At 44.1% G+C, this 17,753-nt stretch overlaps 1 protein-coding gene across 8 annotated transcripts in view; it reads left to right on the forward strand.

Annotated features, from left to right (window-relative positions):
• Positions 1-17,753, forward strand: part of SHANK3 (SH3 and multiple ankyrin repeat domains 3) — a 402,299-nt gene that overhangs the window by 65,011 nt on the left and 319,535 nt on the right. For 7 of the 8 annotated variants that reach the window (XR_009958823.1, XM_062579208.1, XM_062579216.1 and 4 more), the window contains exons 5-8: positions 15,088-15,239; positions 15,631-15,798; positions 16,381-16,497; positions 17,480-17,557. Coding sequence is in view for 7 of the 8 variants with exons in the window: in XM_062579208.1 (XP_062435192.1) it covers positions 15,088-15,239; positions 15,631-15,798; positions 16,381-16,497; positions 17,480-17,557 (515 nt within the window). In the remaining variant the exon portion in view is untranslated. The remainder of the gene's footprint in view (positions 1-15,087; positions 15,240-15,630; positions 15,799-16,380; positions 16,498-17,479; positions 17,558-17,753) is intronic. The other variant, XM_062579257.1, reaches the window with a different exon arrangement.

Here is a 17,753-nt window from a genome sequence, read left to right on the forward strand (position 1 = left end):
TATTTAAAACAGTCTTTCTGTTCAGGATTTGAGCCTCTCATGAATCTTTACATAAAATATGAGCTGATAGCCTTGCTGAAAGGAAATAAAAATCATAGGCAAGAAAATACTGTACATTTGTCACAGAATTTTCTAACTACTTCTATACTGGCTGTAATAGTAATGAATAGAGAAGTAGATCTGAAGAGAAATCTGAAATTCTAGTCTGCAGTCATCTCTGAAATACTGATTTTGCTTTCTTTTTAAGAAGGCAGGTTCCTTGTGGAAGCATTGATAGCAGTTGGTACGCTTGTTCTGTTGCCCATCTTGACATATTGCAAGACTGTTTTCTCCATTTCTGTCTCCTCAGTTCCTTCTCTGAAGATCCTTCTGTTTGGGCTGCCTTTAGGGCTAACTCCCTAGTCTAGCCATTCAGTCAGCGTTCATTTTGCAGATATTGCACAATGGTGTGATGTGTGCTTCTGAACCGTATCTTTTACTCATCACCAGATTGCACTTCATATGCAGGACTATTTTTTTCTTCCTTGTAGAAGGGAAAGCATAGTGCATCCAGTTCAACATAGGTGGTGACAACAGTTGAAGGTAACCTCTTCAACCAACACAACTGCAGCTGGAAGAGGATATTTTAACAAGCCTTGAGAGAGGTCCCATGTAAAATTGCATTGATATAATGTATAGCATGAATTTTAAAGGTTGCACAAAACTGCATAGCCAGTTACTTTAATATGAATAATTTCAGCTAGTTTAGCTCAAGCTGATTTGGAAGAGGATTAACAAGATCAGATAAATGTTTTTTAATCAAAATAAGTGTCTTCAGACTATTTTTATTTAATTTAACAATTTTAGTCAAAGAAAGCGAACATCTATACTATGACAGCATATATGGACAGAACTTTGAATTATAATTCTGTCTAGAAGCTATGTGAGAAAACAAGATTAGAAAGGACACCTGCCCCTCTACCTCCTGATAAAGATTTTAGGATTATTAGTGATGCTTGCTTTGTAGTGCTGATCATTACAAGAAGTAGGTTAACAATGATATATTCAATTTTAAAAACCCAACAGTGGTACATGATGTACAAGTACTGCATCATTATGTGATCTGACTTCTGTAACTGGAGGCTTCTCTTCCTCTTTCCTGTCAGTGTTTGTTGTTGCTGATGTTCTTATGAGCTCTGGGCATTTATAGCTGAACATTTGAGTGTTGCACACGGCTAGTGAAAAAGAATTATTTTTCTCAGATTATTTATTTTCCTCTACAAGTTTTCAAGCTGGCATTTTTACCATAATGTCCGAGGACTTTATCATATGATTGACATCTGTCAATTGTGGTTCCTTTCTGTGCCAGCTTGTCCTGAGGGAAAGTAATAGATATATATGCAAGATAGTGTTTTATTCTATAATGATAAAATAAAAATATTATTGTTCTGTGTCCTTCCTGCTCTACCTTTATGTTAGATAAGCCAAGGGTGATGGGTGGAAGAATATTTTATCTTGTAGTTTTATATTCAAAGATGTTACCTCAGTGGCAGTCTGCAACACAGGATGTCAGCTAGGATGTCTCCTAAAATGAGTGTGTGCAGTGCCCAAGGTTAAGAAAGGATTAAACTGTTGGACTGCCAAGCTGTGAGATGTGATGCTTGCAGGATGCAGGAAACCAGAGAACTGAGGGAGTTGCTAGGGATAAAGTTACTGAAGCCTGGTCGCAGGACACCATCTTCCTGTCAGTTTCTGAGGAAGCAGAGAGAGCATGTAGAGAGAAGGGACAGCATTAAATATTTAATATTCTCTTCCAGAATGCAGAAGACCTTAGAACCAAGAACTTGGTGATTTGAAATTTGATTATAGTAAGCCTAAGCTAATTTAAAAATTGATTTCTGTATCTACCATTCCGGACAGAACCTGACTAGTTTTATAGAAGATGGGGTTTTTATTTCATTTTTCTTAAAGCCTAGTTTTAGTCTGAGGGGAAGCCTTCCTGATGAATCACAGAGCCTTCAATACGATTGTTGTGTGCAAAATCATCTCTGAGTCTACCTGGGAATTACTCTCCTCCACTTGTGGGACCTAACAATCCTTCCAGCTGCCAGGGAGATCTGAAAATGCAGCCAAACTTCTTGTAGCAAAGCTCCCATGGTGTGGTGGCCAGCAAGGCTGCATCAGTAGAGCAGGAGGTGGGGAGATCTGAGGTGGCCTCTTTTGTACACAACTTTTGCCATGTTCTGAGGTTAAATCTGGGAAAGCTCTGATTCCTGAACAAAAGACTTCACTCTTGTGACAGAAGAGAGATTAACTGTGTGCCATGGTCTGGAGATGCAGGTGAAGTTTTAAAGATACGCTGGTTGCTGAGACAAGGAACAATGCCGTGAATGTAGTTTTTTCCTCTGGGAAGCCAGAGAAAGGAGGCAGACTTTACCTGCTGATGGGTGGTTGCTAAACAGTTGTCTCTCTGCGGGAAGACAGCCCTGAGACACAGCAGGTGGACAGTTGGACAGGCATGGTGTAGCTGAGATAAAATCACTACTTGATGTACTTGTTTCTTGGCCAGCTAACAGTAGTGTTTCTCATCTTATTGCCACTGAATTCAGAAGAAGCTCAGAAGCTGGTCAGGAAGACACTTTGGGACAAAGGCTTTGGCTATGCTGCCTGGAAGGCAGAGGCAGAAGAGCTCGTAACACACCACTCCAGGAGGGCTTGTCAAAATGCAGAGCAGTCGTTTAGGCTCAAAGCCGAAGGAGGAGGGAGTTTTTCTGCCTTTCTGGATGCCAGGTGAAATGTTGATGTGGCCATTGTTAAATGCTGGATTAACAGTAGTTTACTTCATATATATGGAGTAATCCATTTAGCCCATAACAAGATTTCAGCACAACCAAAGTGGAAACAGCTATCAGCAACAAATCTTCTTCTGGCTCTCTACTTTCTGAAAAGATGACACTACTAAACTTCTAAAAAGTTCTCTATTCCGAAGCTGTCCCTCATTGCACCATCTCCAGGATCTCTACATTTTTTCAAGTATCATGTTTTCATTTTTCTGCTTTGGCTTTCTTTAGCCTTTCAGGGGCTTTTTGAGTATTCTCCTCCTTCACAACATTCTGAAATACTGCTCCTCCCCATCTTTGCCAGGAAATACCCAGATCTCTTAAATACTCAGCAAGATCTCTCAGATGTGTGAGAATCCAGTAAAACCTGAAACTAGAGGGTGCAAACATAGGGAAATTTTCTCTTTCCAAAAGATCTTAGAGTTTCCCATCCAAAAGTGTTCTTTTTACTGCTCATCTCCAAATCCTCACATGGGCTCTGTAATCCATGTGAAAAGCAAAGTGTAGCTGATAGCCCAGGACTGCTCTCAAAAGAAGAATCCACAACTATATTTGTTTTCCTCTATTGAATAGTACATGGGTTTTGAAGTACACTACTGGGTGATAAGAGAAAAATTACCCTTTCCAAACAAGTCCCTCAGGCTGCCAAGACCATCTTCAGTCCCTTGTGACCAAAACGTAGCTATCCATGCCTGCCATGAGCCTTCTCATACAGGACCCCATGCCGAGACTACAGCCATCTGAGTAACAATGAGTCTACAGCAGTCCCATTTAGCTAAGGATATCCAAGTGATCTTTTAGGGGCATGGCCAGTGAAGAACCTGATTTCCTAAACCCTCAAGCTGAATAATCTCTGTGTGCTCTTGAGCAATGTGATTTTAGACTGAGATGTTATGGTCCTAATGCAAGAATCCATTCAAAAGCGGGGGAATTTCTGTACTGCCAGAGGCCTACTCTGTTGGAAATGACAATTCCCAAATGGTCATTCTTTTCTACCCACTGTCACTGTTCCCTCTTTTCTAGGACAGGTTTGATGTTACTGTCAAGTTATGGATCTGTCTATTAAGATCTGTCTGCTCAAGCCCCAAGTTGAGTGCTGCCTTTATGATTTTGTTCGGGGTCAGCTGGAAGTAGTGCAGGTCAAGTGCTGCAGTCAGTCAATGATTATTCATTCATTCTCAATCCCTGCTTCCCATCAGATTCTGAGCTTTTTTCCCTCATCTTCTCATGAAAATCAAGGGAGGGAGGAAGTGAAACTCTTGTTATGGTTAGTGTAGAGGTGAAGCTTGTCTGTAATTCAGAGAAATTTCTGTTCCTGCTACTGAGCTACATAAATGAATTCTGCTCTTGTGCTGCCAAGGCAGCTCATCCACTGGAGCCTCTCTCTTGCCCCAACAGATCTCCAGTCCAGCAGGCTGTCTCCTAAAGAGAACGTTCATTTGGCCTGGGATCTTTATGTTCCTGAATTAAATGCTGCTCAGTGCATGTTAGCTCTGATTTGTTACTTGAAGTCTCAATATGCAAGGAGAGAGAAATGGCCAGTCTGCTGCCAGGTTGAACTTCCCCTCCCCTAGATACTCTGAAGATCCTTGAGTAAGCCTTTCCTTGATTGAGAGTGCTTCTATGTTGAATTTTTAACCTAGAGCTATGAAATGCAGGTTACCCAGACAGAACTCCAGCTAAGGTTTCGGGAGAAGGAATCAATGAATGCATTGTATTTCCAGCACCTGCTGTTTTGGCCAAGGTAGAAAAAGCTGCAGTGCATAATTTCTGTTCTTAATTTCTCTGTTATCTTCACAAAATCACTGTAGCAAATCTACTCTCTTTTAGCCAGAACAGGATTGCTATTCACAATGCTCTTTCATCCACTGTGTCTCTAGGGATAGCCCTGTAGGGGTATTGTAAATAGGCCATGATACCAAATGCTCCTTTCTGTGAGGCAGTATTTTTAGCAGCTTGGGTAATTCCAAACACCATTTATTTTTCTTCTTCCTAAAAAAGTGTGCAGGGGGGAGAGAAAAAACACAAGTCCTTGAGACTTCAGAAAACTAAAGCTTTTTTCTTCAGCCACTCCTATGGACGAGAAGGGTTACCTTCATCCCAGTCTGAAAGCAGTTTAGAACTGCTCCGCTGACTTTAAGGTGGCATATTCAGTATTGCTGTATCTCAAAGACTTCACAGTTTAGATCCCTAAGAAAACGGATTCATCCTCTTTTCAGTTTCTCTGAGCTTTTACTCTTCTTCTCTTTACCTAGAAAAAAAAATCCATACAGAAATTATTTATTGGCTGTTATGCATGACTTCATTCAACATAGGCAAATTAATGATCTTATCTGAAACCTGTTGAGTTTTACAGAAAGAAAAGGTTTCTCCCTTACTCAGGGAATATTTCATTTAAAGGAGAAAAGTCAAATAGTCCTGTCTGAGGTTTCAAATCCAGAAGTTCAGAAAAGGGATATGTTTGTATTGTAGACGATATGTAAATTGTGCTGGGTCATCCAAATACTTGCATTTTTTCTTAGTTTCTATTTTTAGCATGTGAATTTCTCAGAGCATGGACCAGCCACTGTCCAGGACTCTTCATCCACATTATCTCCTTTAGGAGGGAGATGTTTCTTATTTTTTGCCATTAGAATAGCCTGTTTATTTATTTGCTAGACCAGTGTTAAGTTTACTAGAGAGACAGAAAAGTTTGCAATCCAGTTCCACCAAGGTCGCCTCATGCATTCTCTGTCTGGTTGTTGCATGCTTGTCCTTTGCTAAGTTCTTCTGACTAAAGAAGTTATTTTGAGCCTTAAGTGGTGTATTATGGACAGCTTCTGTAGGCAAGTTTGACTCTTCCACTGAGAGAACTATTATTTCTGTAGGGTTAAATCCAGTTAGTTTGAATAACAGTGGCTGCACCATAAAATAACATGTGCTCTTCAGAGCCATCCATGTGACAGAGTCAACAGGAAGATATAGCTATGTCTCAGCTTCTTCAGTGCAAAGTCTGGTATCTTCATTTAAGCTGCTGTTGGAAGTGGTTTTTAAGATGCATAGAGGCAGCTGAAATGAAGGCAGATGTTCCCTCCTCCCAGCTCTGCTGAGGGTGAGAGAGTAGATAAGTGCAATTTCTTAAATTGTCACAGCAAAATTTGCTATAGTTCATGTTTCAGCGCTCCAGGATTTCTGGGAAGATATTCTAGGACAGATTAGTAGTCTTTAAAATAGACTAAATTTTGAAACTTGTTTTCGATAGGTAAATTTTAAGGATGAAAAACATAATTAAGAAGTTACCATTACACTAAAGTTAGATTCAAGCCTGCATAATAGTTTAGGATGGAGAAATGAGGAAGCTAGTTCCCACATTTAACCAGAGTGGCAACTGGGAACCAGGGGGAAAATGAGAGGAAGTCATTGCATGTACAGAGAAATTTTCTTGAACTATGTGCAGCAGTACATACTGTGACCCAAGTACAATGTGAGGATAAGTAGCAGCACAAGTAAGCATTGGGAAGAAATACTTATGTGCATGATAGTGGGTTTTTTTTTACCTTTTTCTTACTGTTATGGGGGAAAAAAAAAACCCTCTGCCCAAGGCGTTTGGAGCTTTCTCCTCATCTGTTTTGGCTGTGCTACACTCCAGAGTCTTTGCCAGCTATAGCATAGTATATTCAAAGTACAAATGTGCAATTACTTAATTAACAACAAGAATGACTCACCTTTAACATGCAGTATATATTCTGTTACTTTGATTTTTAGAAGCTAAAAGTTAAGCTTTGATTCAGCTAGCTGTTGTTTGGCCTAGATGGGCAAACCGCTGGATGAAACTCCAGTGCCTTGTGATTTATAGGATTATGGTACTTCTCAGTTTAAAGTATGTTAATCCAGTTACTTCAAACCTTTTTGTCAGCAAACTGGTAGCATCTCTTTCAGTTCACTGGCATGTGCAATGCAGATTAATGAAAAATGTAATGGTTGAATTCAGTGAAATTGGAGTCAAAATGGCATTGTGTAGTGTTTTAATCTACAATTGAAAAGACTACCATGAGATTCTACATATAGGTGTTATTTATCATAGGCAGATACTTTCTGTCACTACATACTGTATGTCTGTGTAAGGGCAAAGTGTAGACAGTAATCCTTCTTTCTAGCAGCTTGCATTAAACTTTCCTATCAAGTTTGATATCATCTGTCCTGCAACTTGAAGACAGATCCACCTGTTTCCCAAATGCTAAAGTTAAATTTTGGAGTTATAAAGATTTTTTTTTTATTCTGATAACAGAATGAAGAGATTATTTCTGATCCTGTTGGAACAGTCTCTGGAGTTTCTCAGCTTCCCTTGCTGCCTTTGCCTCTCCTTGCGAATTCCAGTCCTCATAACATGTACCAAATGTGATGAACTTTAACAGTTTCTTTCTTCTGCGAGGCTCCAGAATAGCTTCCATATTGCTGTGACACTGTGGTTGTCCTTTCAAGTTGTCTCTTTGCTGCCAGCTTCTGCGGGGGTTGAATAACACCTGATGTGGTGTTAGGATGCTTATGATCAGTAAGAACATGCCCCAGCACCAGGAATTTCATTCCGGTATTGAGTACAGGACCTAAGAAGTTTTATTCCACAATATAACTTTAATGTGATTCATTGTTTTCACGGAAACAACCAGCTTAATGATTGGCAGAATACCTTGTATATAATTAAAACAGTAGAGATTTATTTTTATCCTAAACTTCTTCTAGCAAAACAAACAGAGAACGTAATTACAAGAGGAAAACACAGAGAAAACGTTATTTTGAATGTAGTATAAATGGACTTCTGCAAGGTCTTTTGGAATTTTATCTGATTCGTGTTCTAGCTGCCACAGCTCAGTGCAAGCTCAGCATTGACCTCCATTGACAAGCTCTGACCTCCAGAGATTGTTTGGTTCTGTGCTTTGCTCGCCAATTAGACTTGTGGATTACAAGGTGCCATGTGCACAAAGAAATCCTCAAAGCAGCTGTTACAGTCCCCAATTCTGTTTCCCTTTAACCTGTTGACTAAAGGAAATGTTCCTCTAGCAGCTTTCGAGGCCTGGACAATGTTGCCTGCTCCCTTCACAGCCTCCCGTTCCTCTGACCACCAGTGGTGCTCCAAAGTGCAGCTCTCATCTGCTGGCCACAATTCACTGTTGCAGATTTTGGTGGCAGAATTTAATTTTCCCTCTTCCAAGGAGCAGATTCATCTGAATGGGCACAGTGCTCAGATGGGTGCTGAGTTCGTCTTACTGATGCTTTTCACGAGAGCAGTTTCACAAGGGCCGTGGGTGTAACACAGTCTACCAGTATCAAACACGCACTATGGAGTTCAGCAGTCCAACAAGCCAAAGAGAAGGAACCCAAGCTACAGCCCTTCCTATATGCTTTAGTTGATTTCTTGTGTTGGGCAACATGCAATGCATTACCTTGCTAGTTTTCATTTTCTGTTATGGATCTTCACTTATTAGTTAATTATTTTAAACATATATTTGGATATACAAAGTTCTAAAAATTAGCAGAGTGTAGTCACTAAAATCCTAGATAGGAGGCATGCCTGTGGTCTGTTAAACCATAAATGTATCACTACCTGCAGTTCATTCAGCGCATCTTGAAATGCCCCATGTGGACCTTTCTCAGTCTTCAGAATTCAGGATAATTTGATAGATTTTCAATAGAATTTGGCAAAGAGAGCAGAAGGACATTTGGAACCTTGTTTTCTGTGTCTTCTACCTCTTTGAGAAGCTTGGGCCATCAAAACTGGGGTATTGAAAAAAGACTGCTGATTTTACTGCATATGGAAATAGGAGTAGATGACTAGAGCAGGAACTGATGAGGAGACTTCATTTTCCGTGCCACAGTCTGAAGTTTGTGGGAGCCTACGAGTCCTTATAACACTGGCAAGGCCAAATTATCTCAAAATAATTTAAAATAACCGTAAAGGAGGAAGAGATTTTATAGAAATTATTATGATGAAAAGCAGTCACTAAAAGTTACAGCAATAACAATGGAAATATAAACCATAGCATTTGACACAGAGAATAAGTGATGGTCTTTAAAAGATGGTAACTTCACTAGCATCTCCTCTCGGTCCTGCTGTCTCTCCTTTGCCTTCAGCTAGAGGTGAATCTAGCCAAAGAGCTGAGGCATGAGAGCAGGGAGGTGCAAAACAGGTGGGTTTGGTGTTGGTGGAAAGGAGGAGAAAGGCTCTTGGCGAGGCGGGGGTGGGGGGGGAGGCTTTCCGCCACAAGGCCCTTGTGCAGGCCAGTTCACCTGCCTGATAAAACGCAGATTGCAAGGTTCCTGCCCCCAGGTCACCTTCTCGTAATCTCTCTTGGTATCCAATGGGAGTCCCATTGCCACCCCACCTTGAGGGAGAGTGGGACATGTTTTCTTCCACCGCACCACTCAGCCTTCCCAAGTTGCAGAAACAAGTTGGGAGGAGGAGTAGGAAAATTTTCCAAATTAACAACTGGCTGCACTGCAGGTGTTGGCAACAGGGTTTTGGATTCTATGACCATGGAACATAGTTTGAAGATCAGCAACTTGTGGAGAGAGGTGGGATTCACCTCACCAAGTGGGCCACATGTGTCTTTGCCAACAGGTTGGCCAGTTTGGTAAAGAGGGCTTTAAACTAGGTAGGAAGGGGGAAGGGGAGAGTCATAGAGAGAAGGTAGTCAGTAAAACACAACTCAGGTTGGGGGGCCTCCAACAGGTGCATGTAGCTGGGGATGTGCGTATGAGACATGGATATGGGGGAATCCCCTTATACCCTTCCTGGGAAACCTGCAAGCATGGCTACCTCTTTGAAATGCCTGTTCACCAATGCGCAACATGGGGAACAAACAGGAGGAGCTGGAGATCTGTGTGCGGTCACAGGGCCACGATCTCATTGCAATTACAGAGACATAGTAATAGCTCACGGGATGATGGTGGGATAGCTCACATGACTGGAACGCTGTCATGCATGGCTATGTGCTTTTTAGGAAAGACAGGCCAGGAAGGCGAGGTGGTGGAGTTGCTCTTTATGTGAAAGAGCAACTGGAATGTATCAAGCTCTGCCTAGGGGTGGAGGAGGAGCCAGTTGAGAGGTTATGGGTAAAGATCAAAGGGCAGGCCAGCATGGGGGACACTGTTGTGAGTGTCTACTACAGGCCATCTGACCAGGAAGAGGAAGTCAATGAGGCCTTCTACAGACGGCTGGAAGTAGCCTCACGATCACAGGCCCTGGTTCTCATGGACCCACCCTGGTGTCTGCTGGAAAGACAACACAGCTGGGCACAAACAGTCCAGGAGGCTCCTCCAATACATTGATGATAACGTCTTGTCACAAGTGGTGGAGGAGCCTAAGAGAAAGGGTGTCCTGCTGGACCTTGTCAACCAACAGAGAGGGCCTGGTTGGAGATGTGAAGGTTGGGGGCAGCCTTGGCTGCAGTGACCATGGATGGAGTTCAGGATCCTGCAGGAAAGAAGTAAAGCAACAAGCAGGATTGCAACCCTGGACTTCAGGAGAGCAGACTTTGGGCTCTTCAGAGACCTACTTGGAGGAATCTCATGAGTTAAGGCCCTAGAAGGAAGGGGGGTCCAGGAGAGCTGGCTAGTATTCAAACATCACTTCCTCCAAGCTCAAGAGCGGTGCATCCCTATGAGTAAGAAGTACAGCAAAGGGGGCAGGAGACCTGCATGGGTGAGCAAGGAGCTCTTGGCCAAATTCAGACAGAAGAAGAAAGTACACAGACTGTGGGAGAGGGGACAGGCTACTTGGGAGAATTATAGGAATGCAGTCAGAGTACGTAGAGATGCGGTGAGGAAGGCTAAGGCCCAGCTGGAATTGAGTCTTGCAAGGGATGTTAAGGACAACAGGAAGGGCTTCTTCAAATACATCAGCAGCAAGAGGAAGACTAGGGAAAATGTGGGCCCACTACTGAATGAGGCGGGGGCCCTGGTGACAAGGATACAGAGAAGGCAGAATTACAGAATGCCGCCTTTGCTTCAGTCTTCACTGCTAAGGGCAGCCCCCAGGAATCCCGGAGCCTGGATGTAAGGGAGAAAGTCTTGAGAAGGGAAGACTTTCCTTTGGTTGAGGAGGATAGGATTAGAGACCTTCTGGGCAAGCTAGAGCTCCACAAATCCATGGGCCCGGATGGGATGCACCCACAGGTACTGAGGGAGCTGGTGGATGTTGTCGCCAGGCCACTCTCCATCATCTTTGAAAGGTCCTGGAGAACTGGAGAGGTGCCTGAGGACTGGAAGAAAGCCAATGTCATTCCAGTCTTCAAGAAGGGCAAGGAGGACCTAGGCAACTACAGGCCAGTCAGCCTCACCTCCATCCCTGGAAAGGTGATGCAACAGCTCATTCTGGATGTCACCTCCAGGCATATGGAGGAAAAGAAGGTGATCAGGTGTAGCCAGCATGGATTCACGATTCACCAAGGGGAAATCCTACTTAACCAACCTGATAGCCTTCTCTGATGGAATGACTGGCTGGGTAGATGAGGGGAGAGCAGTGGATGTTGTGTACCTTGAGTTCAGCAAGGCTTTTGGCACTGTCTCCCATAACATCCTCCTAGGTAAGCTCAGGAAGTGTGGGTTAGACAAGTGGACAGTGAGGTGGGTTGAGAACTGGCTGAAGAGCTCAGAGGGTGGTCATCAGTGGTGTGGCGTCAAGTTGGAGGCCTGTGGCTAGTAGCATCCCCCAGGGCTCAGTACTGGGTCCCATCCTGTTCAACTTTTTCATCAATGACCTGGACGAGGGGACGGAGTGCCTCCTCAGCAAGTTTACCAATGATACCAAGCTGGGAGAAGTGGCTGATACACCCGAGGGCTGTGCTGCCATTCAGAGAGACCTGGACAGTCTGGACAGTTGGGCGGAGAGGAACCTCCTGAGGTTCAACAAGGGCAAGTGCAGAGTCCTGCACCTAGGGAAAAATAACCCAAGGCACCAGTACAAGTTGGGGGCTGACCTTCTGGAGAACAGCTCTGCAGAGAAAGACCTGGCAGTGCTGATGGATGACAGATTGACCATGAGCCAGCAATGTGCCCTTGTGGCCAGGAAGGCCAATGGTGTCCTGGGGTGCATTGGGAAGAGTGTTGCCAGCAGGTCGAGGGAGGTGATCCTGCCCCTCTCCTCAGCCCTGGGGAGGACTCATCTCGAGTACTGTGTCCAGATCTGGGCTCCCCAGGACAAGAGAGACATGGAGCTACTGGAGAGAGTCCAGTGTAGGGCTACGAAGATGATCAGAGGGCTGGAGCACCTGCCGTGTGAGGAACGGCTGCGAGAGCTGGGCCTGTTTAGTCTGGGGAAGAGAAGACTGAGGGGGGATCTTATCAATGTGTACAAGCGCCTGAAGGAAGGGTGTCAAGGGGATGGGGACAAACTCTTTCCAGTTGTCCCATGTGACAGTACAAGAGGCAATGGGCAGAAATTGAAGCACAGGAAGTTCCGCCTGACCGTGAGGGAGAATTTCTTTCCTGTGAGAGTGACGGAGCACTGGAACAGGTTGCGCAGAGAGGTTGTGGAGTCTCCTTCTCTGGAGATCTTCAAGGCCCACCTGGACGCAACCCTGTCTAAACCGCTCTAGGTGACCCTGGTTGAGCAGGGAGGTTGGCCTAGATGGTCTGCAGAGGTCCCTTCCAACCTTACCGATTCTATGCTTCTGTGATTCTAAGATTCTAAGTTATGTCTTTGCAGATGCAGGCAAGGTTTTCCAGGTCCCTCTTCTCACCATAGTTGGCATTTGGCAATGCCAGTAGTGCTTTGGTGTGCTAGTGTTCACACGTAGTCCCATTTCTCCACATTTTTCCTGTGCTGTGTTTGGCACTGCTCTCACCTGGTGGTTGCACATGGGGTGAGAAGATGTATGGACCATTACCAATAACCTACCAAACTCTCTCATTCTCTCATTTTCACAGCAGCTGCTGAGCTAAGGAAATATTTCCACTACTTTTTCTCAAGTGACATTGCTAGTCACATGAATACTGTTGCGTTCCTGTGTAATACATACTTTGTTACAATGGCATTATTTAAAACGCATCCCTTGCTTTCTAGGTAAACAGTGATCCATGCGTACTCTGCTAAAAAGTTTGCCATTAAGCAATATATATAAGAATCCATTTACTCATTGTACCATTGATTGTGCTATAAATACACATTTATATGTGTGTGTAAGTATATATGAACTTTTTCAGAAATTACTTTATATTTTCTTTCAGATTATTGTTAAAAATGAGTGACAGTTTTTGAGCTGAGGAAAGGTCCTTAGAAGACTGAGCTGTAAACATTCTCATTTACTGATGATTTCTGTTATTGATGAACCAATCTTTAGTCCTTTTGAATGCAGTAATCTTCATTTTTAGTATCAATGTCTTTAAACAAAAAACCCATAGAGTTTTATCAAAGCCACGGGACCTATCTGGCCTCTACCTATTTCATGCAAAAATTTGATTAATGGTAATGCTCTAAAATTAATATTCGTATGCTTTTTATTTATATTTCAAACCATTTTAGTTTTCTCATTTTAATAGTTATTTCTACTAAATCAGGAGATTTTAATTTATGTGCAAATTAGGTACCTTTCTAAAAAATATATAGTATTTCAAGCTGATGAAATCTTATTTTATCTAGTGTCTACACTGCTTCATATATAGTATAAAGGATTTGGACAGAAAGACCTAAAGACTCATTAGCTCATTCTCAAACACTGAAAAAAGAAGCTACATTTATCCCTTTTTTAAAATAACATTGCACTTTGAAGAAAATAAATTTATTTAATTATAAACAAAGTTTTCAGAAAAACATCCTGTCTCTTAAGGAAACTCTTCTCATTTTATATCCATAAATATTTTTCTTCCTTCTGGGTGCTATGAGGAGGATCAAAATCAGCCCATGAATAGGGGGAGTGTGGTCCTTTTGAAGCAAAGCTCTCTTAAAAACCAACAGGATAGGATGGGAACCAGCATCCTTCCATGTCAGCACTGCTGACCTCCACCAAGGAAGAGTATCTCATGCCTGTCTGTGCTAGTGACCAAGGTGGAGCATCTGCAGGTGCAGCTGTATCCTTTTGACTCCTGGCAGAGAAGGGCAAGCTGTACTTAGAGTTGGCAGATTCATGAAGGATGAGCCTGGCCATCAGATGCACATTGAAAAACTTATGTATTTGAAAGGTGTAAGGTGGTTTCTGACGGTGGTGGCTTTGGACATCTGGCACAGAGGGGCCTCCCTGGATTTTCTAAGGTGTGTGCACCAAGAGATAGCAAGACATGTGCATGTGGCTCCTGCTTCTGCCTGTAAAACCAGTGCAGAGCATGGCCATGGGCACCCATGTAATGGAAAAGTGGAGGACTGTAGAAGAGGATTTCTGTGATTCTGTTGCTGCCTGCTCAAATTATACCCCTGCATGGAGCCTGTCCTGACCCATGGAGCAGTCCTGGGAGTCAGGGTTGATTCCCGGTGAGAGATGGGATAGCAGTCTGGTCCACCTGGCGAGTTCATGTAGGCTCAGCTGGAGAGTTAGGTTGATTCCTGGTGAGAGATGGGATAGCAGTCTGGTCCACCTGGTGAGTTCATGTAGGCTCAGCAGGAGAGTGAGCTGTTGCACAGGTGCATGAGGAGTTTCCCCCCTGGAGATGAATATTTCCTGTGTGGAACCTGCTGCTTGTGTGGTGGTGTGGTAAGAACTGGCTGCAGGAGAGTCATGTGTGAAAGGGCTCAGAGACCAGGTCTGCTGAAGCCAACTGTTGTGCAAGGGCGCACAGCTGTGCATCTCCTCTTGAAGCAGCAGCCCTGTGTCTGTGCCCTGCTACAGAGGGAAACAGAGTAAGGATACCCATTCCCTCCCCCTCCTTTTCCCCTTTGTATAACTGCTGTGTCCAGACATTTCCTTTTCTGCTGTGTAAGAGCCAGCAATGGCATTTTTGCTATTTGTTAAGCTGCCAGCCCCTTTCTTTCCCCTCTCCTATCTTGGGCTCTCATCATGCACCAACAGACATTGATGGGGAAGTTTGCAGACAGCTCTCAGACCTTCTTCCTACAGGGTATATGGAAGGACCAGCTGGTGTCTGCGGTAGCATAACTGGGAGCAGATGTGGAGTTTGATGTTGCTGTCCTGAGGGACGCAGGGAGCACACAGCACTGCTAGATCCTGGGCCAGGAGGCATGGCCAAGTGCTAAGGTCTAAACTGTTGCTGTGGCTGACGATGCTCTAGTCACTGCCTGGCCGTGGGGATACCTGTGTGTACTTGGCAGTTCTCATCCCTGCTCTCTCCCCATGCACTGCAGAATGTCCCCTGACAGCGGCAGCACAGCTGGAGCACGGCACGGAGATGATCAAAGCGCTGCGCAATGGGGGAGCTCACCTGGACTTCAGGACGCGGGAGGGAATGACAGCTCTTCACAAGGCCGTCCGGTGCCGCAACCACACTGCCCTGTTGGTGAGTCCCTGGGGAAGAGCTGTTGCCAGTGCTGAACCTGCTGGGAAAACAAGCTCTCCTTCATGACCCCCTGGTGTCCTGAGCTACGGGTTGCTACCTATCTTTTCCAACCTTCCTGTGTCCTACCTTCCCTCAACTTCCCCCCTTCCGTTGTCTGCTTAGCATGCACATCTTTGCCAGGACCTCTCTCTTCATGGTGCTTTACAAAAAGCACAGCTTATTAAAAAAAGTTGGTAGTAATAACGGGAGCCTCAGCAAATGAGGTGGCGAGTACTGCCTCTGCAATGACTGGGAGCATCTCCATTCTTGCTGCTGGTCTCCTATTGCTTCATCTCTGAGTTTGACCTTCTGAAGCACAAGCCCTGGAGTGAACCACACGCTTCCCTTGCAGACACTGTTAGACCTCGGTGCCTCTCCAGACTACAAGGACAGTCGAGGACTAACTCCTCTGTATCACAGCGCCATGGTAGGTGGGGATCCCTACTGCTGTGAGCTCCTACTGCACGACTATGCCAAGCTGGGCTGTGTTGATGAGAACGGCTGGCAAGAAATCCACCAGGTGAGCCAGGAGAGATGCTCGTGGGGCCATAGCCTGGGAATGGTGCTTTCTTAGTTCTTCCCTTTGCAGTAGGGTGCCTGTTAAGCTTGTCAGGATGAATGCTTTTCTCCTGTCTACAGAGGAGCTTGTCCTGTCTCCTTGTATGTCACATGGAAAGCAGAGTCTTGGTGGATGGTGAGAAGCACTGCTTTACCAAGTTAGGTTGGGACAGAGGTGCCATTTTTTTTCAAAGGATTTGCACATGATGTACTGGCTCTAGCTCTCATCCCAGGCCTAATATTCAAGCTTTTTTATTCTGGTCTCAGTCAGTTGTGCCAGGCTTCCTCCCAGATTATAACTTTTTCATAGAAATGATTTATCCAAGATGTATTCATAAGTATACTACTGTAAGGAGCAGCAGTGTGCATGTGTGTTAACAAGACTCTTCAGGGTACAGTTGTAGCCTGATAAAACTTTCCTAGCATGAATGAATCGAGCAGAAGCAGGAGGATGTTACAGGGTTTACCTGAGTTCTGTTGGTTTATAACCTCCCTGTTCCTCCCTGATTTTCTGTTTCTTTTCCCCCTTTTGTGTTCTGAGCAGGCATGTCGCTATGGCCATGTTCAGCACCTGGAGCATCTTCTCTTCTATGGAGCTGATATGACTGCACAGAATGCCTCAGGAAACACTGCTCTGCATATTTGTGCTCTCTATAACCAGGTATACCTCTGTGATTTGAGGAATGAGAACAAGAAAACTTAGGGCACTAGACTGTATGAGTTAGAGAGGACACACACTGGACTGGAGCACCTTCTTATTGCTATTTCCAATTCTAGACACAGAAAAGTTCTTCTGAATTGCATCTGTCCTCTCTCCTAGGGTGAAGGTGATTTCGTTGGGAATAACAGTCTCATTTCAGATTTCTCAAGAGGCAGATGATGACCAGAGGGTCTATTGTTTAGTATATTTCTACTCCTAGGATGTTTTTGCTGATTTTCTGCCTAACTTATTCTGTAATTTTTCCTCTGGTTTCCACTACTATTACATACCAGATGCAGCAAGGTCCCATCACTGGTTGGGAGGGAGCACTTTGCCTGGGTGGAGAGTGATAATTTGTTTCAGGTGTTTGAGTTTAAATGTATAAGGGAGGCATGGGGCCAAGCAAGACTTGTTGAGAACATTTTGGATCTTATCTCAGGTCATGTGCCTGGGGGTGCAGAGGTCAGAATGTATTTCCCTCATAGGTTGTGTTCCTTCCTAGAGACTTTATAAACTGTGTTATGTCTTTTGATTATAAATGGAATTTGCAGTCTCTATTCCTGAAATAAGAAACTGAATACTATTATATTTTACAATTGGTATTGATACATGTAGACTGATTTGTGGCTTATGTGATAGATATATTTTTCTGCACACCAAGAACTCTTATGTGGAAAGGATGTTTTTGTGGAGTGGGTTGGCAGAGTGGCATTAAATGCTGCAGTGGCATGTAAGCAGGAGCCGTAGAGCAGCACATATGCAGATGGACCTGGCCTGCTTGGTGACTGGAGGATTACCATTTAAAAGGGGTTGAACATCCTTACACATTCTTCTCTCCTGCCAAAGGAAACTTTCTGAGCCACCACTTTGTTTACTTTGTTGTCACCAGTCTGCAATACTAATTGGTTTCTTCTTTTTTTCCCCCTCTTGCTTGCTTTCCTAGGAGAGCTGTGCTCGAGTTCTCCTCTTCCGCGGGGCGAGCAAAGAGATTCGGAACTACAACAGCCAGACTGCATTCCAGGTGAGGCAGATAGCTCCTTCCCCTTGTGCTCAGCACCTCTTGCAGAGCTCTTTGTGCCTAGATTTTATGGCACGTGCCCCCTTCCCCCCAGTGAGGGCAGTATCTGTAACGTGACCCAGATGTACACATAATAAAACTTACTGGAACAATACCATTGATTCAGGAGGTCTGTTGCCTTAACTGCTGGAGCAGGAAG

Source organism: Rhea pennata, chromosome 1 (genome assembly GCF_028389875.1).
Source record: "Rhea pennata isolate bPtePen1 chromosome 1, bPtePen1.pri, whole genome shotgun sequence".
Taxonomy (NCBI): domain Eukaryota; kingdom Metazoa; phylum Chordata; class Aves; order Rheiformes; family Rheidae; genus Rhea; species Rhea pennata.